Below are 27,989 nucleotides of genomic sequence, written 5' to 3'. Positions count from 1 at the left end.
ACCCAGCAATTCTAAGACACCTTTCCCAACCACCTCTCACAAACTGATCTTTGCAACAATGCAGTGCCCGCAGCATCTACTGACTCTACAACTGAGTTGATGCTTACTCTTTATCCATGGGTACCAGGTATACAACCTCTTCTACAAAGCAGATACTGGGCACAGAGCTCAAAGACGGTTCCCAAATAGAAGCTTGTTTCTCCTATCCATTTAAGGACAACCCTGCCAGCACCCAAAGCGCCTTTCTATCCCTACTCTTCAGGTGATACGTGTGTTTGAATACTACATTAGTCAAGTTACCTGACCCAAGTCTCAGTTTCCTCACCTGTAAAATGGGGAATAATAACAGTGACAACCTCAGGGATTACAACGGGACATAGGTAATATATGCACAGCATAGTGAAGGTACATAGTAAGCTTTCAAAGGACATTAATTATAATTAGTAACAGCTACATAAAGTCCTCTTAGGTCCAGGCACTGCTTTTTAAATCTCCTGTTTACTGGAAACCCTGGTGATGTTGTGGTTAAGTGCTACGGCTCCTAACCAAAAAGGTCAGCAGTTCAAATCCATCAGGCACTCCATGGAAACTCTATGGGGCAGTTCTACTCTGTCCTATAAAGTCGCTATGAGTCAGAATTGACTTGATGGCAACAGGTAACTTAAAGTCCACTTCTGGCTTCCTGGATCAAGTACAAAAGCAGAAATCGATATACCTGAACTTGAGTCCCATTTCAGTCCCTTTTAATGGAAGCGACTCTTATAAAAGTGTCTTTTAATAGCACCAAGCACATTCAAGGCCCTCAGTGTTCCTCAACCACAGGCGATATCCCCCATATATGGACCACTGTTCTAGAGGTCGAGCCAAGGAGACAACCGTCACCACTTCTGGAAAAATAAAAGAGACCACAGGCTGCTGAAGATGTCTATCACATAAGTTCACATCAAAGTACGGAACACCCAATACCCCAATTTGCTACCTTTTATTGCCACAGTGACTCTAAACAAGATGGTGGGTTTGACATACTGGCCAGTGGTTTGGGCTTCTCTGGAAAGTACATTTCTTTCTTAAATGAAAGAAAATAAAAATTACTGATCTAACCAGTCATGGTTAGATAACTGATTATTTAATAAAGATTTAAACACTTTTTCTACTTATTAAAGGAGAAGAACTTTTTTAATTTGTTAGAAACCACTTTAAAAATACAGGATGCAGTCTTATATATGCTGAATTTGTTTGAACACGCTTTTCCATTCAGGACAGTCTTTTGCCAGAAGATACAGCAGCATGCAACTCGCTGACTAAAGGTATAGAGTATGGTGAATAAAGCTGTGGAATATGAATCAGGTGATAAAAATGCCGCAATACATAAAACAAAAATGTCTTCTTTCAACATCACCAAACACAACCGTTTCTTAACAAATTAGCATAGCAAAATATCCTCCTGAGAAACTAGCAGTGCTCATTCACAAACGGTAAGCTTCTCCCGTGGTTTGTTTCCCCACCCTAAAACAGCTGGAGAGCACCACAGCACAATCCGGCAAAGTCGGAAAGGAATACATCTTCAGTATCTTATTATTCGGTCTGAATATATGATTACCCAGAAATTTTTCCTAAAACTGAAGTAAACATGCTAATTTTTAAAAAATATATGAATTCATACTTCTCTTGTAATTGCTGCAGGCAATACATGAGTTTGGTGGGACTACTGAACTAGTGTTTAAGATATACAAAAACAATAAAACTATCTACATAGTTCAAAATTATTAAGTTACAATATTAGCATTTTCCAAAAAATGGTTTGTGCTTTGAAAACAACCTCAGAGAAATACAGTATGAGGTATTTACAGCCCTATGGTAAGCCATTATTTTACTATTCTGCCCCCATGCCTAGGTAACATCAAATCAAACGTGATCCACAAGACCGGCCAGTCTGTTACCGCCAGTGACACCTCAATGTCAGGATAAGTGTCCCCTTACTCACCCTCTTTTCCAGTATGGAGAGAGGGGAGAAAAACAGGCATTTCACCATTAATTTTTCATGTCGTTCAATATAAGAGGCTCTTACAGACTACAATGCAAATTGTTAAAATAATATTTACAAAAAGTTCACACTGACAGAAAAAGGTCGAGTATGATTATAATTCTGTTGCTTTTTTAAAAAGGGGCAAAAAATGCTGCTCAAAGAAGTCTGGCAGGAAATAAACCAAAGTTAAGAGTGATTATACCTAAGTGGCAGAAAAACATTAAGGACTTTTTTAACCTCAGTTTTTTTTTTTCCAGATTTTCTATCAAGGGTGTGTGTATATACATATATTTCAAACTGGAAAAAGTAATAAGCCTTAGAAGAGATGCGGATGATCTCAAAAAGAGAAACAGTCTTTAAGCAGCTGGGATTTAATACAGTACGCCTACAAAATCATACTGTAATACAGTCTTCCTACATCTTTTTACATGCTAGTTTGTATGGATGCACTCATGTTAAGGAACGCATGGCTTCCAAAACGTAACTATGTAAGTTTGAATCTTCCATGAATTTACAACGCATGTAGAGAGCACATACCATGTTTAACGCTGTGTTAAACGTCACAGAGTGATACAAAGGAGTACAAGATAGACGATAAAACCCAGCCCTACAGAGCTTATGCCTTTTATGTTTTATCTCTACAGTTACACCCACTAGGAATTTCAGAGGCACACACCCCTGGATCGCTACAGCATCACACAGACACTGAGCGGTTAGTTTAGGCCTGACTGTGCCACACTGACAGAGGGAGCCTAGGGCTGGGCCCTTAAAACAAACTGAGGTTTTAGCTAGGGAGAGAGGAGCTGTCTGCAAATACAGGTTCTAACAGAGACAGCGAGCCGACCATAAAATGTCCAGCATACCACACCAAAAAAGTACGAAAAGCTTGCTGCTTCAGTTATTTTTCCCTTGTGAAGATTAATAATGAGGCAGCTAATCTATTTAAAACATCACCATTTCAGGTCACATATGAAAAATTTACCAATGTGGAAAACAGTTTTTTTTTCCTCATCTTGTTTGAAAACTAACCAAAGATTGCTTGCAGTGGTATAATTTTATATAAAGTACTTCCAAAGAGTTAAATGTCAACAGTGATTTGAGATATAAGAAGAAGTATGTTTTTGAGATAGATCATAACATTAACATTTTACCAATGAATAGCTAACGAAAAGTAATTATTATGTAAACATGATTTCATAAAATTTCATCCTAAAAAAATGGTTATTTTGAATTTACTTTCTGTGAACTGATTTAAATTATTTAAATGTTACATTTCAATATAAAAATTTAAGTTATAAAAACTGCCACATGGGAACAGATATTTTGTGGCTTCTGTGGACAGAAAATTCCCAGTGGAGGTAAACCCACGTGAGAAATGCTGGGAAGAATGAAGAGCTGCGTCAGTTAACAGGGAGCACCCACGTTACTATTCTTTCTTTAAACCACTCTATAAACAAAAACAATGGGCCCATGTTCAGTCAGATTATCATTATTTTCCTAGTTTAAGATTTAAATGTAAATCAAGCCTTTCTTTTCCCTCCCCACCTTCCACCCACATTCTCACCTATGTCCAAAAAAAATACCTTCGGTTGTTTTTAAAATTAATTTCCAACTCATTAGCACCTCCTTCACATAAACAGGTACTTCTAGCAAAAGGCTGGTGTTCCACAAGTGGGAAAACAGGGAAAGCGAGTGAATAAGCAGGGAAAACACCGTAAAACAGCTCTATATTTCCTCGGTTATTTTAAGGCTGAAGAACAGTGGTGCCTACCCACGGGCTGAGGAAAAACAAAACTTTGCATGAACGCTGGTTGTGAGCATGTGACCAGTCCTCAAACGCCAAGCCCTGGGTGTTTCCAAAACGCCTCCACTGTCCACGGAGCAGCCCATTCCCACTGGCTGCTGCCCACAGTTGTGCTGTGATTCTTTGCTGTTCTTCTCCCTCCTCACGCTCACCTTCAATTCGTAACTCTGAATTCAGCACATACTCTGCTCTGGCCTTTCCTTTAACAGTCACACCTCACTGTCCACCTGTTTCCAAACAGGTTTTCAAATAAAAATCTCCTCTGGGCTTTGATAATTCAGGGGACAGATGGGGAATACAGATAGCACAAAGGTAGGCTGCTGTAGTGTTTAACGAGATGTCTGCAACAGCGGTGGCCAGGGAGTGATTCACCGACAAACCCATACCTTATACATGGCAGCAATCACAGCCTTCATCTGTACCATGTATTTCTAAAAAGTTTATAAAAATACTTCAGGCCAACGGTGACTATAACACAAACTTCCTTTTACAAAAGGATCTTTCTTTTTACAAATGAAAGTAACTTATTTTCTTTAGATTAATTCTCTTAACAACAGAGTTACACACACAAAAATATGTTCACTTGAAAAATAGCGAAAAAAATTTTATATCTACCAGTAAATATTTAAAGCAGGGATCTGTTTAAACCCAATAATGTTCATAAGAAGTGGTGTGAACTGTGACATTACACAGTATGTAACAGAAAAATAAGTTTTTCCCACAACTGTGTCACATAAATAATAATGCTGAGAATAGGATAAAAAAATTTACAATACAATTTTAAAAACACTTAAGTTTATAAAGTCATATTGAACTTTATAAATTTACATTTGTCCTGAGAATTTAGAATTAACATAATAATAATCACAGCTAATTTTTACTGAATGCTGACTGTGTGCCAGGCACCGAATAAGAATTTTCCAAGCTTTATCGCATAATCAAAGAAGCCCTGGTGGTACAGTGGTTAAGCGCTCGGCTGTTAACTGAAAGGTCCATGGTTCAAACCCACTGGCAAGTGTTCAGGAGAAAAGACCCAGTGATCTGTTCCCATGAAGATGACAGCCTAGGAAACCCTTTGGAACAGTTCTACTCTGTCCTATAGGGTCACTATGAGTTGGAAGTGACTCAACGGCACACAACAACAACTGCATAATTGACATCAATGTGGAAAGAAATAAAGGCAAATTATCTTCATGTCATGAACCCTTACCCTTAATTACACAAAATGACTCTCCAAATCTCATCAACAATTCCATCATACTACTGATATGAAAAGAAAGAAAACTAAAACCACACTGACTGTGTAAGTCAAGTCACTTGAATCGGGAATATATCCCAAAAGCTTTGTGGCTAGAATTAGAAGACGTCGGCCCTAGACCCAGCTTCTCCAAGACTGGTCCCAGAGTAATGACACCAATTTCTTTATGAAAAGCAAACGACAGCCTCTAGTGGCACACAAGAGAATAAGAAAGTGAGGCATCAAAGTCTCTTTTTACACTGCTAAAAAGAATGGCCCTGACTGCACCCCCTCATTGCTTATTTATTAAAAACCTTTGGAATGATTTTTCTTTAATACTTAAGAATTATATATGAGTAAATAGAAGAGATTAAAAATAACCATTTCTCATAGAAGAATTTCTCAGTTTCCAATCTCTGACTCAGGCCAAAGATTCCTGTAAATGAGCAAATGGAAAATAAGATACTAAAAAAGCATTGTATTTTTTTTAAATTTTTGCATCATATTCCTTTATAAGCTGTTCCTGACTTCTACATTTTTTAATGTCCTACATTTTAAAATGTTTTTTAACACATACACTGTAAGTACCTTTACTCACAACTGCTATGAGACCCTTAACCCTTGAACCATGAGATGCGTGGTTTCCACTGCTTTCCCAAGCATCTTCCAATCCGAGCAGCCAGAGAACAAACCAATGAACGAAGCATGCAAATCTGGTTCTGACAATGTCAGATTTATCAGGACATACTTCTTACAGTTTAATGTATTTTGATAGAAAGTGTGTCCAAAGTGCAAGGATAAACCAATCAGTTGCTGTCAAGTCAGTTCTGACTCATGGTGACCCCGTGTATGCAGAATAGAACTGCCCTCCATAGGGTTTTCAATGGCTGTGATCCTTTGGAAGTAAGTCGTCAAGCCCGTCTTCTGGGGAGCCTCTGGGTGGGTACAAACCACTAACCTTCTGGTTAGTAGTCAAGCGTTTAACCATCTGTGCCACCCAGGGACTTGCTGTGTAAGGATAAGCCTTAGTAGTTATCCTAATGTTTCTCCTTATCACTCATATGCATACTGCAAACCAGCGTTTACAGAAGGAAGCTTAAACTGCAAGCAGAAGACATTTATCAGAGATTTCTTACCTCCTCATGCCTGCCCCAGCTATCACATTTATTTTTTAAACTATAAGAGTTATGGGTCATTATTTATGGAATGCTACTAGACCAAAATGAATGTAAAGACAATATAATATCCGATTACAAACAATTTATAATTACATTCAAATGGGATTCCAGGAAACCTGAGGCATATTAGCTATCCATCCTCATACAAATATCAGGGTTAGTTGGGTATACCATTAGGGTAAAGGTAATAAGTAAGTTGTCCTAGTCACCTAGTGCTGCTGTAACAGAAATACCACAAGTGGAATGGCTTAATAAGCAGAAATGTATTCTCTCTGTCTAGGAGGCTAGATGTCTGAATTCAGAGTGCCAGATCCTGGAGAAGGCATTTTCCTCTGTCGGTTCTGGGGGAAGATCCTTGTCATCAATCTTCCCCTGGTCTAGGAGCTTCTCAGCGCAGGGACCCCAGATCCAAAGGATGCACTCTGCTCCCAGTGCTTTTTTCTCGGTGGCATGAGGTCTCTCTCTCTGCTAGCTTCTCTCTCCTTTTATCTCTTGTAAGATAAAAGATGATGCAGGCCACACCCCAGGGAAACTCCCCTTACATTGGATCGGGCTGTGACCTGAGTAAGGGTGTTGCATCTGACCCTAATCGTCTTTAACATAACCTAATCTTGCCTCATTAGCCACAGGCAGAGATCAAGATTTACAACACAAAGGAAAATTAAGTCAGATCACAAAACAGAGGACAACCACACAATCCTGGGAACAATGGCCTAGCCAAGTTGACACATATTTTGAGGGGACACAATTCAATCCATGACGTAAGTGCTGTTAAACGTCCCTTCCGTTCAGACTGCGACCAACAGCCTTGTATGCCTTGTCTTTTTCGGGGCTCTAGTCAGCCACACGGAAACCCCGGTGGCGTAGTGGTTAAGTGCTACGGCTGCTAACTAAAAGGTCGGCAGTTCAAATCCACCAGGTGCTCCTTGGAAACTCTACGGGGGCAGTTCTACTCTGTCGTATAGGGTCACTGTGAGTCAGAATTGACTTGATGGCAAAAGGTTTGGTTTGGTTTTTTGCTTAGTCTGCCACACAGGACAGAGAACCAGAGATGACACAGAGAGCACTCACCTGTGTCCTCGGACATCAGACTGGTCACACACCCCTCCGAGGGCGATCCGGTGGAACTCTCGGCCCAGGGTTTTAGCCACTGACCTCCCCACACTTGTTTTACCAACCCCAGGAGGACCAACAAAGCACAGAATTGGGCCCTTCAGGTTGTTTTTCAGCTGTCTGACAGCCAAATACTCCAGCACTCTTTTCTTCAATTTTTCCATGGCATAATGGTCATTGTCCAGAAGAATCCGGGCTGCCCGAATATCCAGACGATCTGTCGAATAACCCAACACAAATAATCTGAGCACATGCAATTTTGAAATAAAGAATTCCTTTCAAGCCTGGCAAGAGTCAAGATATTTTTTAGAAAAAAAGATGTGACAAGAACAGACTGAATTGGATCCTTCTGAATGAGTCTTCAGGGAAACCCAGACCTCGTTATTCTGCTTAAGAAGATTTAGTGCCTCCAGAAATAGCACACACTGCACAATTAAAAGGAGCCCTAGTGGTGCAGTGGTTAAGCACTCAGCTCCCAACCAAAAGGTCGGCAGTTCGAACCCACCAGCTGTTCCACGGGAGAAAGATGTGGCAGTCTGTTTCCATAAAGATTTATACCCTTGGAAAGACTATGTGGCAGTTCTACTCTGTCCTATGGGATCACTATGAATTGGAATGGACTCGACAACAATGGGTTTGGTTTGGCTGATACATAATCAAAAACTCAGCAACTTTTTATCATTATTATCATGTTAGTTCATTAGAAATGATTTTCTAGATACACATTATTTCTTACGGAGACATCATCTCCATATACTCTATCTGTGCTCAAATTTGTTACTTCCTTAAAAAAAAAGTATTTTCTTATTATGGAAATAATATATGTTCATTTCACATAACCTAGGGACACTAATAAAAAAAGGAAGTAAACAGTCATCCATAATCTCATGTGCTCAAGACACCATTCCTACCTTCACTTGGTATGTAAATTTCAGGCTTTGTGTGGTATGTGTATATAGTGTGTGGTGTGGTGTCTGTGTGGTGTGGTACGTGTGTGTGGCATGTGTATGTGTGTGGTATGGTGTGTGGATGTGGTGTGTATGGGGTGTGTGAGTGCGTGGTGTGTACAGTGCGTGGTGTGGTGTCAGTGTATATAGCGTGTGGTGTGGTGTGTGTGTGGATGCAGGGTATGTGGGGTATGTGAGTGTGTGGTGTGTATACTGCATGGTGTATGTGTGTGGTACGTGTGGTGTGGTGTCTGTGTGGTGTGTGTGTGTGGTATGGTGTGTGTGTATGGTTTGTGTAGTGTGTGGTAGGTGTAGTGTGTGGGGTGTGTGTGTGGTATCTGTGGTGTGTAGTGTGGTGTATGTGTGGTGTGTTGTGTGTGGTAAGGTGTGTGGATGTGGTGTGTGTGGGGTGTGCAGTGCATGGTGTCTGTAGTGTGTGGTGTGGTGTGTGTCTGCAGTGTGTGTGGTGTGTTGTGTGTATACTTACATACTTGTTTTTCAAAATGAGATCATACAGAGCCTTCAAGTTCTGCAAAATGACTTTTAACTTAATACGTTACAAACACCCTTCAGTGTTCAATGTATTTTTCAGTGGCATTTTTAGTGGCTCCGTAATATCCCATTATTTAATTATCTGTAATTCATTCAGATGCTTTGCTGGGCATCTGGGCGTTTACAGATCTCCACCGTTTATAAAGAGCACTTCGACGTGTACCCTGGTAACTCATCTTTACATACCTGTCATTATTTCCTAAAGCAAAATTCCTATAAATGGAATTGCTGGGTTGAGGAAAAAAAACCTTTTGAAGAATGGCCCAACTTCCCTACAGAAAAGTTTCATCAACTAAAGTCTCACCGTGAGGGTATGAGTTAGACTTTGTTTCTGGAGCCAAGCTTTCATCAGGTTTACCAAAATGCTCTCACCAGCCAGGTGGCTGCCATGGGGTAATACAGTCACATGATCAAGCTGGCAGAGGAGGATGGCGGTAAGAGAGCCAGCCAGCCAAGAAACAACACAAGTCTGTCCCTAAGTCAGTTATTTGGAACCTATTACGCATTTTCCTATGGGAAAAATGGCTTTAAATGGAGGCTTGGTTCCCAGGCTAATTCATAAAAACCTAATTACATATATACATACATATACACATATATATATATACATACACACACACACACAATTACACACACACACACACAATTACAGTACTGTTGATATTGCCAGGTCTCTGGGTGAGCCATGTTGGAAGGAAAGAATAACATTTCTTCCCACCTTCAGAACCAAATCAGCGAGTAAAGAATAACTGAAAAACGTAAAGTTTACGAACTGTTTCAAATGCTAGTCTTGATACTAAACCTACCACAGTAAACAAAGGAAAATTTTGACCAATCCCATTTTGTATAGCTCTATGTATTAAAATGCTAGTAAATCAAATCCATTAACAGAGTAATCTATGAAATCCCAGTGGGATGAATTTTAGTTATGCAAAGAAGGTTCAATGTTAGGTTGTGGTACGATTAATTACTTTTGTACGTGGCCTTTCTAGCCATGGTCTTCTAACTCCTATCCAGGTGATCTGTGATAGGTTAATTGTGGCCTACCAAGGGGATTGGTCAGTTTTGCCTTAAAAAGAGTGAATTCCAGCACAAAGAGGAAAAGTCCACCACCACCAAGGAAGGAGAGACCCAGCAGCAGGAGACGGTACAGTGGGCTTCCTGGCCCACAGAGAAAGCTGAGTGACTCTGGGCAGAGACTGAGGGCCAGCGAGAGGTGTGCCAGTGAACACGACTGGGAAGAGGCTATCCTGATGGAAGAACTGTTTCCTGAGTGTTCCCAAAGCCCCATAATCGTGAGTATGGTCTTTGAGTTGTGTGTGGCCATTACAGTGAATTACTGAACCCACAGAGAAGTAGAGCGTGGCATGTGAGGGACGGCTGGTGTTAGAATTGGTAGATGGTGCAGAGAGGAGGCCTGTCTGACCTCCGCCTCACGGGAATCAGCCTTGGACTGTTGATCTTGATTCTCCGTTTCCCTCCTGAAGAGACAGGACGTCAGACACCGCCCCCATGCCGTTTTTACATAGGTTATCAATATATTTATTACATTGCCATGTCAAAGGAGAAAAACTTTCCATGAAAATATCATTTTGTACCTAAAAAGTAACTTGTTGTAACTCAGCATCCATTCCTGCCTAAAATATTTAGTAAAATAAGAACAGATTACACATCATTCAGGGAAAACTGAAAACACTGTGAAAGGAATGTCTTCCAAGAAATATGCCAAGACAATTTAAAAGGAAGTTCTCTGAAGGTTTTTAGGAAAGGTAATTTCTGTGCTATATTATTTTCTATCTTTTCCAGTTAGGCTATATTTTTTATGGTTATTCTTTCTAGTGATTTAGAGTACACATTTCCTATTTTGAATAACACCTGTGGCTACATATAAAAAATTTAAAAGCTTATTTGAATGTGTATTTCTGTACTTACAATCGAAAGACTGACTTACCATGGAAGGCAGGCTCCTCTTAAGATGGGAAAATAAGCAAACTCATTTTCTCCTACTCTTCCCCCTCCCACCTTCTGATTTTGATTAATATCCCCACTCTCAGGCAGGCTTCTCTTTCAAGAATCCTGACATTTGCGTGGTTTTATAACCACGCTCACCACAAACGTACAGACCTAGCTCGACGTAATAATGGCTTCGAAGCTTGACGTGGCTCCTCCTACACCATGGCTTACCCATCCTGAGTTCTTAGCAGGAATGCTAAACAACGAGAAGGGTTTTCATGATGGGTACACGAGTACTCAACTAATGCCAACGCACATACTACATCTTAGGTTCCGAAAGAACCCCAAGGAATGTTTTCCTTAAAAATTCTCAACATGTTGCAAAATGCCTTCTGGCATTTGATGCTATACAAGTCTGAGGTCCATCTGCTTTTTTTTTTTTTTTCCGCTTCCAAGGAAATCTTTTCATACCTGTTTGACCGAAAATCCTTATATTCTCTACTTTTCATCCTCCATCATGCGACATCTTTTTCACTTCTTCCCTTTGCATTCTTAGTATTTCAAGTGTATCCTCCATTCTGATTAGTTTCTGCAAGGCTGATTGTGCTTTTTACTTGCTCCTGATACATTTTAAAACTATAATACTTTTAGTTCCACTATATTATTTCCTTAAACTATCTGGTCTGTATTTGCCTGCCTATAAAATGCATCTCACCCGTCATTTCTTTTTTCATAGATTCCATATACATATAATTAAAAAGCACACAGTAGTGGCTGCCTTAAATGTTCTTACTTCCTGTATCAAATATTTTTCAAAATGAGCCTCCTTGTTTGCTATGTACACCCACCTGTCCTTAACTTACAGAACCTTTTCACAGGCCTCTTTGCTTTTACAGCTGCTTTTTTTTTTTTTTAAGTCTTGGAGCCCTGGTGGCTGCAGTGGTTAAGAGCTCAAGCTGCTAACCAAAAGGTCAGCAGTTCTAATCTACCAGCCACTCCTTGGAAACCCTATGGGGCAGTTCTATTCTGTTCTGTAGGGTTGCTATGAGTTGGAATCCACTTGTTGGTAACGAGTTTGGTTTTTTTCTTTTTTAGTCTTGAACAGTAAAAAAATCTATCCTAACCTGGTGCTTGTTTTTAAAATGGAGCCAACACATTCCACTTGCATCCCAGTACCTCATGTTTTGATGTTGTTACGATCACTATCATCTCCCTAGTCACTGATGATCAGCAGCCTGATGAGAACAGGGGGCAAGCTCAGCTGTAGGCGACTCTCCTAGAAGATGTACACAGGTTCTTTGCTGGATCAGAGCTGCAGAGCTTCAGGGAGAAGCACCTCCAGGACTGCTGATTATCTTTTTGGTGCAGCCACTTAAGTCTTTTTAACAGCTGCCTTTTAATGCTGCCCCTGACAGTAACTAAAGGCACCAAACTGAGGATTTCTTAACTGTCTCAGATGCCGACCTTCAGCCCTTTACACTGAGGCGGGAGCACGGTCCAGGATTCCTCTACTTGTTTTGACACTACTCTTTTTTCAGAGGGAGGTTATACAACAGCCCCAGTATAAAACCACCAAACCTGTTGCTGTCAAGTTGATTCTGACTCGTGTGGTCCTACAGGACAGAATAGAACGGCGCCATCGGGTTTCCAAGAAGCAGCTGGTAGATCTGAACCGCGGACCATTTGGTTACCAGCCAACCTCTTAACCACTGCACCACCAGGGCTCCAAGCTCCAGTAGAACACCATCCTGCTCAATCCAGTCCCATCTGAACCTCACTCTACAGAAATTCCTCTGAGTTCCTGGCCTGTGGGTGGCATCCTTCCCTCGCTGTGAAGGTAATAATGCCTATGCCCCATTTTCATGGTTATTTAAAAAAAGACTGGGAGTCAACACTGCGTTTCAGTAAAAATTTGCACAGAAATTTCTATGACTACGCTTTAAAAGCCTGATAAAAATTCTTGTCTAGTAATTCTGCATTTAATGACAGCAACTAGTTGCACTTTATAAATAGGACAAGTGAGGAGAGGAAGAAGTCTGGAACAACTTACTAGGCTACTGATGGCAAATAATCAAATCTGAAATTTTTATATTTTCACGTCATCATACTATATCCATCCCGCATTTCTTAGGTTATTAATTAAAAATAAATCCTGGAAGGCAAGAAAAAGAAATAAAAGGTATCCAAATCAGAAAGGAAGACGTGAAACTCTGCAGATGACATGATTCTATATGTGGAAAATCTAAACAAATCCACAAGAAAGCCTGTTGTTAGCCCAATCAAGGCGATTCCAAACCATGGCGACCCCATGTGTACAGAACAGAACCGCTTCTCGGGGTTTTCATGGCTGAGGCCTTTCGGAAGCACGACACCCCGGGTGGGTTTGAACTGCCCATCTTTTGCCTAGTAGTTGAGTGCTTGACTGTCTGCGTGCGCCACCCAGGGACTCTACATATAAGCTACTATAGCTAATAAATGAATTCAGCGAAGTTGTAGGGAACAAGATTAACACACAAAAATCAGTTGTTTCTATACACAGCAATCAACAATCTGAAAGGCAAATCAGGAAAACAGTTCCATTTACGATAGCATCCAAAAGAATAAAACACCCAGGAATAAACGTAACCAGGGAGGTGAACAACCTGAATGCCAGAAACTAAAAAAGAATGCTGAGATAATTTAAAAACCTAAGTAAATGGAGAGATGACCCGTGTCCATGGATTGGAAGACTTAATATTGCTAAGACAGCAATACCACCCAAAGCAATCTATAGACTCAACACCAAACCCAAACCCACTGCCGTCGAGTTGATTCCAACTCATATTGACCCTATAGGACAGAGCAGAACAGCCCCATAGGGTCTTCAAGGTTGTAAATCTTTACAGAAGCAGGCTGCCACATCTTGCTCCTGTGGAGCGGCTGGTGGGTTTGTACTGCTGACCTTTCGGTTAGCTTTAACCGCTGTGCATCCAGGGCTCCTCAGACTCAACACAATCCCTATCAAAATTCAGGCAGCCTTTTTGCAGAAGTGGAAAAACCAATCCTCAAATTCATGTGCAATTTCAAGGGGCCCTGAACAGCCAAAATCTTAAAGAACAAAGTAGGAAGACTCATACTTTCTGATTTCAAACTGTACTATAAAGCTACAGTAATCAAAATAGTATGGTACTGGTACAAAGACACGTATAGAGCAATGGAACAGAACTGAGAGTCCAGTAATAAACCCATACAGCTGTGGTCAACTGACTTCCAACAAGGCTGCCAAGTCCACCCAGCGGTGAAAGTGTAGTCTCTTCGATAAATGTTGGTGGGACACTGGATCTCCACGTGCAAAAGAATGAGGTTAGACCCATACCTCAAACCATACAAGAAAATTAACTCAAAATGCATCAATAGCCTAGATCTAAGAACTAGAAGTATAAAATTCTTAGAAGAAAACAGGGGAAAAACTTCAGGATCTAGTTTTTTTACAAAGGATTCTTTGGTATGACACCAAAAGCATGAGCAACGAAAGATAAAATTTAGATAAACTGGGCTTCCAACAAAAGATAAAATTTAGATAAACTGGACTCCAACGAAAGATAAAATTTAGATAAACTGGACTTGGTCAAAATTAAGAACTTTTGTGCATCAAAGGACTTTATGAATAAAGTGAAGAGACAACTCACAGAATTGGTAACCATGTATCTGAAAAGGGTATAATATCCAGAATGTATAAAGAACTTCTACAAGTCAACAACAAAATACGAACAGCCCAATCAAAAAATGGGCCAAGTGCTTGGGTAGACATTTCTCCAAAGAAGATATACAAATAGCCAATTAGCACATGAAAAGATGCTCAATGTCATTAGGGAAATGCAAATCAAAACCATCATAAGATACCACTTCATACCCACTAAGATGGTTATTATCAGAAAAACAGCATAACAAGAGTTTGTGAGGATGTGGAGAAACTGGAATCCTCATCCATTGCTGGTGGAAATGGTGCAGCTACTGTGGAAAACCGTGGGGCGGTTCCTCAAAAAGTAAAACAGAGCATTACCATACGGTCCAACAATTCCGCTTCCGGATATATAACTAAAAGACTAGAAAGCAGGACCCAGATATCTGTACACCAGTGCTCACTGTAGTATTATTTGCAAAAGCCATAAAGTGGAAATAACCCAGGCGTCCATCAACAGATGAATGGATAAACAAGATGCAGTATATCCATACACCGGAATGTCACTCAGCCACAATGAGAAATGAAGATCTAGTACATGGTACAATTTGGTGAACCCTGAAAACATTATGCTGAGTGGAATAATACACAAAAGACAAATACTGTATAATCCCACTTCTATGAAATATCTAGAATATGTAAACGCATAGAGACAAAAGTATATTAGCAGTTAGCAGGTGGTGGGGGGGAAGAAAAGTGGGAGTTACTGCTTAAGCGGTACTGAGTTTCTGTTTGGGGTGATGGAAGACATTTGTAATAGATAGCAGTGATGGCTGCACAACACGTAAATGTCACTGAATTGTACACTTAAAAATGGTGCGAATGACAAATGTTTTGTTATATATTTTGCCACAAGGAAAAAATCCTTGAGAACAGAAAAATATTACCAAGAAAATCCCTAAATTTCAAAATATATTTCTAAGACAACTGTTGTGACCAAGTTATCTAGATGTTCCTCACACTGTGCACTGGCCTACTGTCAAGAGAGACAGTAACACGGTTTGAAAACTGCCACTGCTCCATCAACGGCAGGAACGAATACGAAGCAAACGAACATCAACATGGAGGTCTGCCAGATGAAACAGCTGCAGAGCACTTGAACATGTTTAAAGCTGAAATGTACTTTCTCTCCTCAGTCTAAATTGACAGGGCAGTGTCTTCTTCAGATCTCACAGAATTAGACCACTTCACCTAAAGGATAAGACACAGATTCTCCAAACCAAAACGGGCTTCCCAAGACCCTGGCTGAATCCAGACACACATCTGAACTCAAAATGAATTCAGGTGACAAAAGGGGCCGATTCAATGGGAACATGTGCTCCACTGCATTCACCTCACTGTGGGGTTTTCAGAAAAAACATGAACTAAGAATTAAATCAAGAAATTCTACTTCGGTTTGTGTTTTCAGCTTATAGCACTAGTATTTTGGTAAAACACTTGCAAAACTAGAAGCCGATATTTTCTCATGGCACATGAACGTGAAATCACTTAAAAATTAAATTTACCAGTATAATTCATAGCAGCTTTATTTGTAATGACTAGAAAACTGGAGCAACCCAAGCAGCCACCAACAGGTGAACGGGTAAGCAAATCAGGATGTATTCACACGACAGAACACGACTCCAGCAACGCAAAGGAACACGTTACTGACACGCGGCAACGTGGACGAGCGCAAGACAGCTATGCTGAGTGAAAGAGACCTGCAGAGGGAAAAGAGGGCGTACTAAATGATTCTATTTATATAAAATTTTAGAAAATATCAACCAATCTGTAGTGCTGGAGGATGGGAGAGGATAAGGAGGAAATGCAGGAGGGAGGGATAACAAGAGCACGAACAAACCTGGTGATGGGTATATTCATTACCTTAATTATGATGGCTCTAGAGGCGCATACATACGTCAAAACTAATCAAAATGTACACATCTCTGCAGTTTACTGTATACCAATTATACTATAATAAAGCCCGAAAATAAGAAAAATTACCAGTATTGCTCCTACACAATTCCTTCCACAGTTAAAAGTTATGGATTATCGGTATTTAAGAGAAAACAAAATGTGAAGTAGCCTCTTAATTTTATACACAAACATCCAAACAGAAAGACAAACCAAAATTCAGGGAATGGGATGAATGCAAACTTACAAAGTCTTCACGAAGGAAGACCAGCATTAACAGAAATACGTACGACTGCACCTGTTTCCCAAAACAAGAACCTAAGAACTATCGACAGGGATGAAACCTGAAGATTGCAAAAAAGGGAAGATGATTAGGTTACTTGCATCTTAACACCTAGCCACATCCATTAACAAATATAAATGAGCCTATGCAAAAAAGTAATAAAAAGGGGACTGTTTTTAAACTTAAATTTACCTCAGCACACATATGCTTCATTCTGGGTACTTTTTGAGACAAAAAATAAAAAATGAAATTCTCAATTCCAGAAAGGATGGTTCTCTTTAGGTTAACAGGCAAGTATTTTATCTTAAACATGCAATGTCCTGGGACCCAGTATGTGTCCCTTCTTATGTGGAGGAAAATGTCCTACTTTCTTCAAAGTCAGGCAAAAGGCACCTTCTCTGGCACCCTCTTTTCCTAGCTGATCCCAAGACTCAGGTGATACAAGTTTAGTCTAACGAATTTGCATCAGGAACTAACGTTAACAGTGAGACAAACGTTGGAAAGAATGTGAACTCAGAATCTACGTGAGCTTTCTGCGCGGCAGTTAGGCTGTAAAAAGGTGTTACTTTGTTGGCTTACCAGTTGTACTTTTGTTCCAAGGAAGTTCCACCATAAGTTCCAAATAATTTCTAGTCAGCGCATATTCTGGCATTGACTGAGGCATTTTTTTGAGTCTGCTGGGAAAAAACACATAGCAAACATGTTCAAGAACACAGAATTCCATAATAACAGAAAAATCAAGCACGTCTCCCTTTCTTGACCAGATATATCATTCATATTTGGTTAAGTAAATCTGAAAAAGTTAAAAAAAAAAAAAAATCTAGTTAATAAAGTTTATTTTGTAATGTATTTACAAAACTAAATAAACAGATACTTGCAAAAGTGGGGAGAAAAACTCCGTACCTTATTCTATCCTTGAAATATGGTCTTGCCAGTGTCTGGCTATTTTGAGATCATGGGGAGTCTCAAGTCACAGGGATCCGTTGATTGATGTGTCACAGTAAGATTTAAGTACCTATCCTTCACAATGGAAACCCTGGTGGCGTAGTGGTTACGTGCTACGGCTGCTAACCAAAAGGTTGGCAGTTCCAATCCATCACGCACTCCTTGGAAACTCCACACGGGGCAGTTCTACTCTATCCTGTGGGGTTGCCATGAGTCAGAATTGAATCAACAACGGGTTTTGGTTTTGACCCCTCATAACACAATATTTTTTTGAGTCACAGATGAGGTCGATTCATAAAAGTAGGCTAATACTAGATATTTAATAAAAAAACGCAACTTCTGTAATATATGTGATGCTTAACCAAGGGCTCTGCACGTGATAGATGTTCCGCGTTTACTAACTAGGGGCCAAAACCCACCAAACCCACTGCTGTCGAGTCGATTCCGACTCATAGAGCCCCTACAGGACAGTGCAGAACTGCCCCGTAGAGTTTCCAAGGAGCGCCTGGTGGATTCGAGCTGCCGAGCTCTTGGTTAACAGCCATAGCACTTAACCACCACGCCACCAGGGTTTCCTAACTAGGGACAGTCAACATAAAATTCCCCTCAACTACCGTACTAATATTTTTTTAAGTTGTACTCTAGGTGAAAGTTTACAGAGCCAATTAGTTTCTCATTCAATACTGTGTACATAAAGTGTTCCATGACCTCGGTTTCATTCCCCATAACTTGTCAGTACTCTCCCTATTTCCGCCCTGGTTTTCTAAGGCTTCCTGATTTCTTATCTTTGCTTTTAGGCAGATAAAGCCCTTTTGATCTCATTTAATTGATTGTTCGAAGGAGTACATCCCTCTCAGGTGTTACTGTTTATCTTATGTGCTTGTCTACTCTTTGGCTGGGAGGTGGTCTCTGGGAATAGCTTCCTTTCCAAGGGCCATAGTATCCGTCAGACCAGTCTTTTCTGTGAATTTGATTTTCGGTTCTACAATTTTCTCCCACTCTGTCCTGGGCCCTCTACTGTGATCCCAGTCAGAGCAATTGGTAGTGGTAGCTGGGTACCATCTAGTTCTCCTGGTTTCAGGCTGTGTTGGCTGTAGTCCATGTGGTCCATTAGTCCTTTGGACTAATTGGTCCACTGAGGCCTTGGTCTCCCTCACTTTCCTTTGCTCCGGATGGGAAGAGACCAGTAGTTGTATCTTAGATGGCTGCTTGAGAGCTTTTAAGACCCCAGATGCTACTCACCAAAGTAGGATGCAGAACACTGTCTTTATATACTATTGTGCCAGCTGACGTAGATGTCCCCCGAGTCTATGGTCCTTTGCCTTCTAGCCTACGAACTTCATCCCACGAGTTGTTTTGTTGTATCTCAGAGGTTTCCCTGACTTCACCCTTTGTGTGTTCTGTATAAGCCACGCCTACAGTGACGTATGTAGAAATAGCTATCACCAAACCTCTATCTGCCGGAGGGTGTCTTCCCTTACATCCTCCCACACCTCTTGGTATATCTACCTACCTATTTGTCCATTTGTAAACTGTTGTTTGTTATATACCATTGTTGCAGGATTGTCTAAGTTACCACAGTTGCGGTTTACTCTTGTGTTTCTCTCAGTGTCCTCTCTTGCCTTCGTCATGCTATACTGTTGTTAGGTGCCGTTGAGTCGTTTCTAACTCAAAGCGACCCTATGCATAACAGAACGAAACAATGCCTGGTCCTGTGCCATCCTTACAATCGTTGTTAAGCTTAAGCTCATTGTTGCTGCCACTGTGTCAATCCATCTCGTTGAGGGTCTTCCTCTTTTCTGCTGACCCTCTACTTTACCAAGCATGATGTCCTTCTCCAGTGACTGATCCCTCCTGACAAAACGTCCAAAGTATGTAAGACGCAGTCTCGCCATCCTTGCTTCTAAGGAGCATTCTGGTTGTACTTCTAAGACAGATTTGTTCATTCTTTTGGCAGTCCATGGTATATTCAATATTCTTCACCAACACAACTCAAAGGCGCCAATTTTTCTTCGTTCTTCCTTATTCATTGTCCAGCTTTCACATGCATATGATGCGATTGAAAATACCATGGCTTGGGTCAAGTGCACCTTAGTCTTCAAGGTGACATCTTTGCTCTTTGACACTTTAAAGAGGTCCTTTGCAGCAGATTTACCCAATGCAATGCATCTTTTGATTTCTTGACTGCTGCTTCCATGGCTGTTGATTGCGGACCCAAGTAAAATGAAATCCTTGACAACTTCAATCTTTTCTCTGTTTATCATGTTGTTGCTCATTGGGCCAGTTGTGAGGATTTTGGTTTTCTTTATGTTGAGATGCAATCCATACTGAAGGCTGTGGCCTTTGATCTTCATTAGTAAGTGCTCTAAGTCCTCTTTACTTTCAGCAAGCAAGGTTGTGTCATCTGCATAACACAGGTTGTTAATGAGTCTTCCTCCAATCCTGATGCCCCATTCTTCTTCATACAGTCCAGCTTCTCGGATTATTTATTCAGCATACAGATTGAATAGGTATGGTGAAAGGATACAACCCTGACACGCACCTTTCCTGACTTTAAACCAATCAGCATCCCCTTGTTCTGTCTGAACAACTGGTCCTTGATCTATGTAAAGGTTCCTCATGAGCACAATTAAGTGTTCTGGAATTCCCATTCTTCGCAATGTTATCCATAATTTGTTATGACCCACACAGTCGACTTCCCCCATATTATGTACTGTCTTTCCCTTCACCAATATTAACTCGTGTCTTTCATCTAATTGGTAATTTTCCATCAGTCCCCCTCCCATTCCTGGTAAGCATCAAAGAATGTTTTTTCTTTTTTCCTCTGTGTAAACTTTTTGTTGTTACTTTATAGTAGTCTTATACAATATCTGTCCTTCTGTGATTCCCTTATTTCACTCAGAATAACATCCTCCAAATTCATCCACCTTGTGAGATGTTTTGCGGATTCATCAATTTTCTTTATCACTATGCAGTATTCCTTTGTGTGTATGTGCCATAGTTTGTTGGTCCACTCATCTGTTGTAGGGCACTTAGGTTGTTTCCGTCTTTAGCTACTGTGAATAATGCTGCAATGAATATGGGGGTGCACATCTATTTGTGTCGCAGCTTTTATTTCTTTAGGGTATATACCTAGGAGTGGGACTGCTGGATCATGTTTACTAATGTTCTTAACTGTGAACCTCAGAAAGTCAAATCTTTAGTTATTTAGCATTAAATTCGGTTCATTATAATTTACTGATATAAGAAAATGTACTACAGGAAGAAAGTGGTTTTCTCCTTAATCCTGAGATTACGGAGAACATGCAATCACAGCCATACAGCCTATTCTGTCATCAGGGTTTCCCTGGACTTTACTATGTACAGTGAGAAGTGGACAGTCCCTGCCCTCTAGAGTTTACAATCTAGAGGAAAAAACCAGCGACACGTGAAGAACATGATGATAAGTAAACAAACACTGTGTTTAAACAACGAAGTGTGGTCCATACTTTAAGACGATGAAAAGGCAGTTACAGGAGTTACAATGGAGGTAGTGAAGTCACATCATTCATCTTCAGTATCTGAGAAAAAGGTTAGTGAAAGTGGTGTTAATTCAGCAGTATTCGCAATGTTTTAAAAATGAGATCCTGGTTGAGAAATGAAGAAAGCATTTTACAGATCAAAGGTATAACCTGAGAATCAGGAAAGCCAAGAAAGAAAAAGGCTGATGATGGAGAGATAAGACAAATAGAATGGCCTGTAAGTACATTAAACACGAAACAAGGAGAAATGATCAACGAGTATAAAACTAAAGACCCAGCTTACAGTTTGGGATTCGAAGCAGCAGAATCGTTTCCACGAGCAACAGTTTTTAACATAAAAAGCAAAATGAAAACACTAATGAATACATTTTACCTTTTTATTTCTTTGACACAGACCTTGTGGGCCTGCTCTGGCATACTAGATGTTTGTATTTTTTTTTCTAGCATGACAATGTCATCGTTATCTTCATTCTCATCCTCATCTTCCAAAGTACCTGGGATGTGCATAATCCTCCTAACAGGGCGTATTGCTATAACCTAAGGAAGAAAGCAGAAGAGTAAAACTGTGCGCCAAAATGAAGCGCTCGGCTACACATATGGTTATGACTGGCACTGAATAAACAGTTTTACAGCCACAGTCTAAATCTTTAGTTCAGAATGATTACTAACAGGCAGTTGCACACATGGAGACAGAATTTAAAAAGTAGACCTGCATAAGGCAAATGTGATTCTTTGATACAGGCTTATATAACACCAAAAAAAAAAAAAAATCGAGTGCCTTCAAGTCGATTCCAACTCATAGTGACCCTATAGGACAGAGTAGAACTGCCCCATAGAGTTTCCAAGGAGTGCCTGGTGGATTCGAACTGCTGACCCTTTGGTTAGCAGCCGTAGCACTTAACCACTCCGCCGCCAGGGTTTCCAGCACATAATACCAGTGTGAGAAAAGAAAATCTTATTAGGATGTTTTCAAGGAACTGGCTACTGTTATTGTGAGGTGCCTTTGAGTCAATTCGGACTCACAGAGACACCATGTACAACAGAATGAAAACACTGCTCGGTCCTGCGCCATCCTATCATTGCTATGTTTGAGCCCATTGTTGCAGCTACTGTGCCAATCCATCTCATTGAGGGTCTTTCTCTTTTTCCCTGACCCTCTACCTTATTAAGTGTGATGTCCTTCTCTAGGGACTGATTCCTCCTGATAACATGTCCCAAGAATATGAGATGAAGTCTCACCATCCTCAATTCCAAGGAGCACTCTGGCTGTAGTTCTTTCAAGACAGATTTGTTTGTTCTTCTAGCGGTCCATAGCACATTCAGTGTTCTTCCCCAACACCATAATTAAAAGCATCAATTCTTCTTCGGTCTTGCTTGTTCACCATCCAGCTTTCACATGCACGTGAGGCATTTCAAAATGCCATGGCTTGTGTCAGCTGCACCTTAGTCCTCAAAGTGGCATCTCTGTTTTTCAACACTTTGAAAAGGTCTCTTGCAGCAGATTTGCCCAATGTGACACCATCAGTTCTTGATCATATGCTACCTCCTGAAATGGCTGAACGTCAACCAATTCTTTTTGATACAGTGACTCTGTGTATTCCTTCCATATTTTTTTGATGCTTCTGTGTTGTTCAATATTTCACCCACAAAATCCTTCAAATTTGCAACCTGAGGCTGGAATTTTATCTTCAGTTCTTTCAGCTTGAAAAATGCTGAGTATGTCCTTCCCTTTTGGTTTTCTAACCCCAGGTCTTTCCACATTTCATCATAATACTTTACTTTGTCTTCTTGAGCTGCCCTTTGAAATCTTCTATTCAGCTCTTTTATTTCATGATTTCTTCATTTGCTTCAGCTACATGATGTTCCAGAGCAAGTTTCAGAGTCTCTTCTGACATCCATTTTGGTCTTTCTTTTTAATGACCTTTTGCTTTCTTCGTGTATAAAGAACAGAAATAATTAAAACGGCTAGGAATTGCCTTTCTTTCAGCTACTGTTGTAGCCCGTATTTTCTTGATATACATCACCGGTTATCACTTGGTAAGTAAAAATTTCCAATTGTCCTCCTACCTTACAAAATTTCTCTCTAGCATCTTTAACCTTACCACCACCGGTTCTATTCCTTCTGCCTTCAACATATAAAAAAGCCTTCCTCTTTTCACAGTATTTTCTTACCTAGGGCTCCTTCCTGTTAACTGTCACACTATTGACTTCCCTTCTGGCCACGTTCTGCTTTTCCAGCACATGCCTATAACCACTGCTTCCCCTTTCTCCCATTTACTGCGGTAAACCCTCGCCTTCTGTTCCTATCGTGCTGAGACTATTTCTTCAAATCCAACATCTGCCTTCTGAGACAAACTAAAGGGCCTTTACTTGTGTTCATTCTCCATGATCTCCCTACCATATTTAAAACTACTCGTGTACTCTTGGAAATTTTCAACTCATTAATATCGTTAATAGCAACTCATATACCATTACTGGAACAAAATGATACAGTGGTATTTCATTTAGAAGTCTCCAGAGTTTATCTTTTTAATCTGTAAAATTACCTTCTTAATACATTCAAACATAAAAGGTTTGAAACATTACTAAACAGTCAACAGAAACGTAATTTATAAAATTGTAAACATTTAATTAATACATTTAAAACATTTCATTCTTACAAAATCATTAGCAGATAAAATATTTTAAAGTATAAAAATCCAAAAATGAAAAAAAAAAATTTTTTTAAGTGATATATAAAAAGACACATTGATGACTTCAATGTTGAGACAAAAGCACTGGCCTCTAAAACAGCAAATTTTCAATGCTTACTCAGGGGAATGGCAAGGACATAGTTAAGCTAACCCCAAATACTAACTTCTGATTACTAACTTTCCAATAGAGGTCTCTTGTTAATGATTTCCTGGAGCACATCTGAACAGCTCTCTTTCCCACGATGATGGCCTGAGTTTATAGTGACTTGTATCTACAGCTCTCTTTCCCATGGTGAAGGCCTGTGCTCACAGTGACCTGCATCTACAGCGTTCTTTCCACATGGTGAAGGCCTGTGTTAACAGTGACCTGTATCTACAGCGTTCTTTCCTATGGTGAACGTCTGTGCTCACAGTGACCTGCATCTACAGCATTCTTTCCTATGGTGAAGGTCTGTGCTCACAGTGACCTGCATCTACAGCGTTCTTTCCCATGGTGAAGGCCTGCGCTCACAGTGATCTGTATCTACAGCTCTTTCCCATGGTGAAGGCCTATGCTCATAGTGACCTATATCTACAGCTCTTTTCACATGATGAAGGCCTGTGCGCAGTGACCTGTATCTACAGTGTTCTCTCCCATGATGAGGGTCTGTGCTCAGTGACCTGTACCTACAGCTCTCTTTCCCATGGTGAAGGCCTGCGCTCACAGTGATCTGTATCTACAGCTCTTTCCCATGGTGAAGGCCTGTGCTCATAGTGACCTATATCTATAGCTCTTTCCACATGATGAAGGCCTGTGCGCAGTGACCTGTATCTACAGTGTTCTCTCCCATGATGAGGGTCTGCGCTCACAGTGATCTGTATCTACAGCTCTTTCCCATGGTGAAGGCCTGTGCTCATAGTGACCTATATCTACAGCTCTTTCCACATGATGAAGGCCTGTGCGCAGTGACCTGTATCTACAGTGTTCTCTCCCATGATGAAGGCCTGTGCTCACAATGACCTGTATCTACAGCATTCTTCCCCATGGTGAAGGCCTGTGTTCACAGTGATCTGTATCTATAGCTCTCTTTCCCATGAGGAAGCCCTGTGCTCACACTGACCTGTATCTACAGCTTTCTGTCCACATTGTGAAGGCCTGAGCTCACAGTGACCTGTAGTATCTACAGCTCTCTTTCCCATGGTGAAGCCCTGTGCTCACAGTGACCTGTATCTACAGCTCTTTCCACATGGTGAAGGCCTGTGGTCACAGTGACCTGTATCTACAGCTTTCTTTCCACACGGTGAAGGCCTGAGCTCACAGTGACCTGTAGTATCTACAGCTCCTTCCCATGGTGAAGGCCTGTGCTCACAGTGACCTGTATCTACAGCTCTTTCCACATGGTGAAGGCCTGTGCTCACAGTGATCTGCATCTACAGCTGTCTTTCCACATGATGAAGACCTGAGCTTACAGAGACCTGCAGTCCTGTGTGTCTCAGTACAATGCACTCCAGCTTACCTTTCAGCATAAAGTGAGTAACTGAGTCACTGAGCTAACCCCAAGCCAGAAATAATTCACGTATCTGGTGTGTATTAGTTTCACCAGCATGACCTCCAGCAATAGTAAATAACAGCATGGTGATCACTCCCTCCTCTGTCTCTCACTCCCCTCAGTCTACTTCACTGCTCCCTCTCTAGTCAGTCCCATGAGGAAGCAGTCCTTGTGTCTGCTCTTCCTTCTCTAAGCTGTATTCCCTTTGATGAAGGAACACTTCTGCGCTGATGACCATCATATCTGTGACATCATTCTCGGCCTTTCACTTAAGCCAGAGTTCTGGATCTCCAGTAGTCTTCAGAGAACTGTCATTTTCATGTCTTGTCCACTTCAAACACATTTTCCTTATCTCTCCCCTAACATAAAAAAATAATAAATTCAGCAGCTCAAGGTATACTTCAAACAGATTCCATCATAACGTAAATGTACGAAAAAGAAGTTATCATAAATCAACAGAGAAGGTAAGGATCATTTAATAAATGGTGTTAAGTCAAATTGAAAGCTATCTGCGAATGTGGGGTCAATGGTGGTTCAGTGGCAGAAATCTCACTTTCCAGGTGGCAGGCCTGGGTTTGATTCCCGGCCAATGCACCTCATGTACAGCCATCACCCGTCAGTCAGCGGAGGTTTGTGCGTTGCTACAATGCTGAACAGCTTTCGGTGGAGCTTTCAGACTAGGAAGAAGGCTTGGTGTTCTACTTCCAAATATCAGCCAATAAAAGCCCTACAGATCACAATGGTCTGATCCACACTGATCAGGGGGATGGCGCAGGACCAGGCAATGTTTTATCTTTTGGGCACGGGGCTGACTTGATGGCATCTAACAACATGAACAACAACAACAGACATTTCAGAATAAATACAACTGCTGCTTTCAACTCAACAACACAACAAAATGAATAACTTATGAGTTTAAGAGCTAAATACTTTTAAAAAAAGATCAACTAAAAAAACCCAGAAGTGGATCTTCTGCTCTTCTATTTTGATTCTTCAGTAAACCACTGGAGGACAGCAGACGCTGAGCACAGAAGACAGGAAGAGACCAATGCTTTGAATAAATGAATATTAAAACTTCTGTTAGATAAAAAAGGTAGCCAAATTATGACACAACAGTGACACAGTCCTTATAGGAAACAGGTCTGCAGCATGTTCTTCATCCTCCATGTAGTAAAAAATGTTATACTCAAAGAATTTTATCAGAATTGTTCGCTTTTAAAATACGAAAAACACTGGGAACAACACATAATGTTTAACAAAAAGGGAAATGTCCAGGTAAGTTAACCCTTGGATAGTTACCAAAATAAAAGCAAATGAAAAATGAGAAAATGCTCACATTTAAAAGAGGGGTTAAGAAAAAGGAATGATGATCCAGGCATAGAAAAGGATCAGAGGGAAACATATACTACTGAATTTACAGTAAAGTTCTAATAGTAACCTGAGTAGTAAGAGACGACGAACTTTTTTCTCCTCCAAAAACAAACAAAAAAACCTGTACCTCATACCACATAAAAATAACTGGGAACCTGGAGGTATGGATTAAAAGAAATATTTACCCGCTTATTGTCATCTTGCTTGTGTTTTCTGGTGTTGTGAAGCAATTTCAGGCCTTCAATTTGTCTCACAAGTAGTGGTATAGTCATCTTGAATCGCTCCTCGAGACTCACGGCATCTAAGATCTAAGGGACCATGAGTCAGTTAATAGAATATCTCTCAGAAACATGCTTCAAAAGCCATGTCTTAAAACTGTTAGAATTCCTATCAATACTCACCATTACATTATGGCTAACACAACCAAAGTAACTATATTAAATAAGGAAGGTTATTTGAGATGAATACCGAACTGAAACCAAACCCACTGCCACTGAGTCGATTCCAACTCATAGTGACCCTAGAGGACAGAGCAGAACTCCCTCATGGGGTTTCCAAGGCTGTATATCTTCACGAAGCAGACTGCCACATCTCTCTCCCGCGAGGTGGCTGGTGGGTTAGAACTGTTAGCAGCTGAGCGCTTTAACCACAGCGCCACCAGGGCTCCCTAGGTGAATACCAGAATCCCCCCCAATAGAAAAAAGTATCTTGATTTTGCATTTAAAAATAACGCCGTGTGTACTGCTCTAAGAAGAACAAAACAAACATTTAATGTCAACTCTTTCTGGGAATTATTCTCTTAAGAGCCCAGAACGCTTTTATGCATTACGTGCAGGCGAATTACACATTCAAAACACTGAAACTTTAAATACACAACAGACTAGGAACACTCTTAACCAACCTCCACTTAACGATTTGTTCGAGTAACTGAAGTAAAATTACAGTTGCTGAGGCCCAGTCAGGTTCCTCTCCCCGGAATCCTGGACTCATCTGCTCCCACTGGTGGAATTGAATTCCTAATATCTGTCCCCAGCCCATCTGTATTAGTTGCATGTGCTATTGTAATTGTTTGATTTGAATATTAAATAAACTGATAAAATAAGAAAGGTTGTTTCAATGAAAACTACCTTAAATTAGTTTAGGAAGACTCAATAAAGCAGACTGCTTAAAAACATTGTAAGTGCATAAAAAAAGTCGTATAGTTTTATAGTTTGGGGGAAAGT

General features: G+C 40.5%; 1 protein-coding gene across 2 annotated transcripts in view; it reads right to left on the bottom strand.

The window, feature by feature from the left end:
- Positions 1-27,989, bottom strand: part of LONP2 (lon peptidase 2, peroxisomal) — a 120,525-nt gene that overhangs the window by 58,452 nt on the left and 34,084 nt on the right. Inside the window, exons 4-7 of one of the 2 annotated variants that reach the window (XM_010596137.3) lie at positions 26,952-27,074; positions 21,547-21,710; positions 17,287-17,384; positions 7,317-7,575 (exon numbers count right to left, since the gene is read on the bottom strand). In XM_010596137.3, the coding sequence (XP_010594439.1) occupies positions 7,317-7,575; positions 17,287-17,384; positions 21,547-21,710; positions 26,952-27,074 (644 nt within the window). The remainder of the gene's footprint in view (positions 1-7,316; positions 7,576-17,286; positions 17,385-21,546; positions 21,711-26,951; positions 27,075-27,989) is intronic. The other variant, XM_003416345.3, reaches the window with a different exon arrangement.

The sequence above is a fragment of the Loxodonta africana genome, chromosome 21 (assembly GCF_030014295.1).
Source record: "Loxodonta africana isolate mLoxAfr1 chromosome 21, mLoxAfr1.hap2, whole genome shotgun sequence".
NCBI lineage: Eukaryota > Metazoa > Chordata > Mammalia > Proboscidea > Elephantidae > Loxodonta > Loxodonta africana.
The sequence above is the reverse complement of the archived record's forward strand: the minus strand, read 5'-3'. Positions and strand labels throughout refer to the sequence as shown.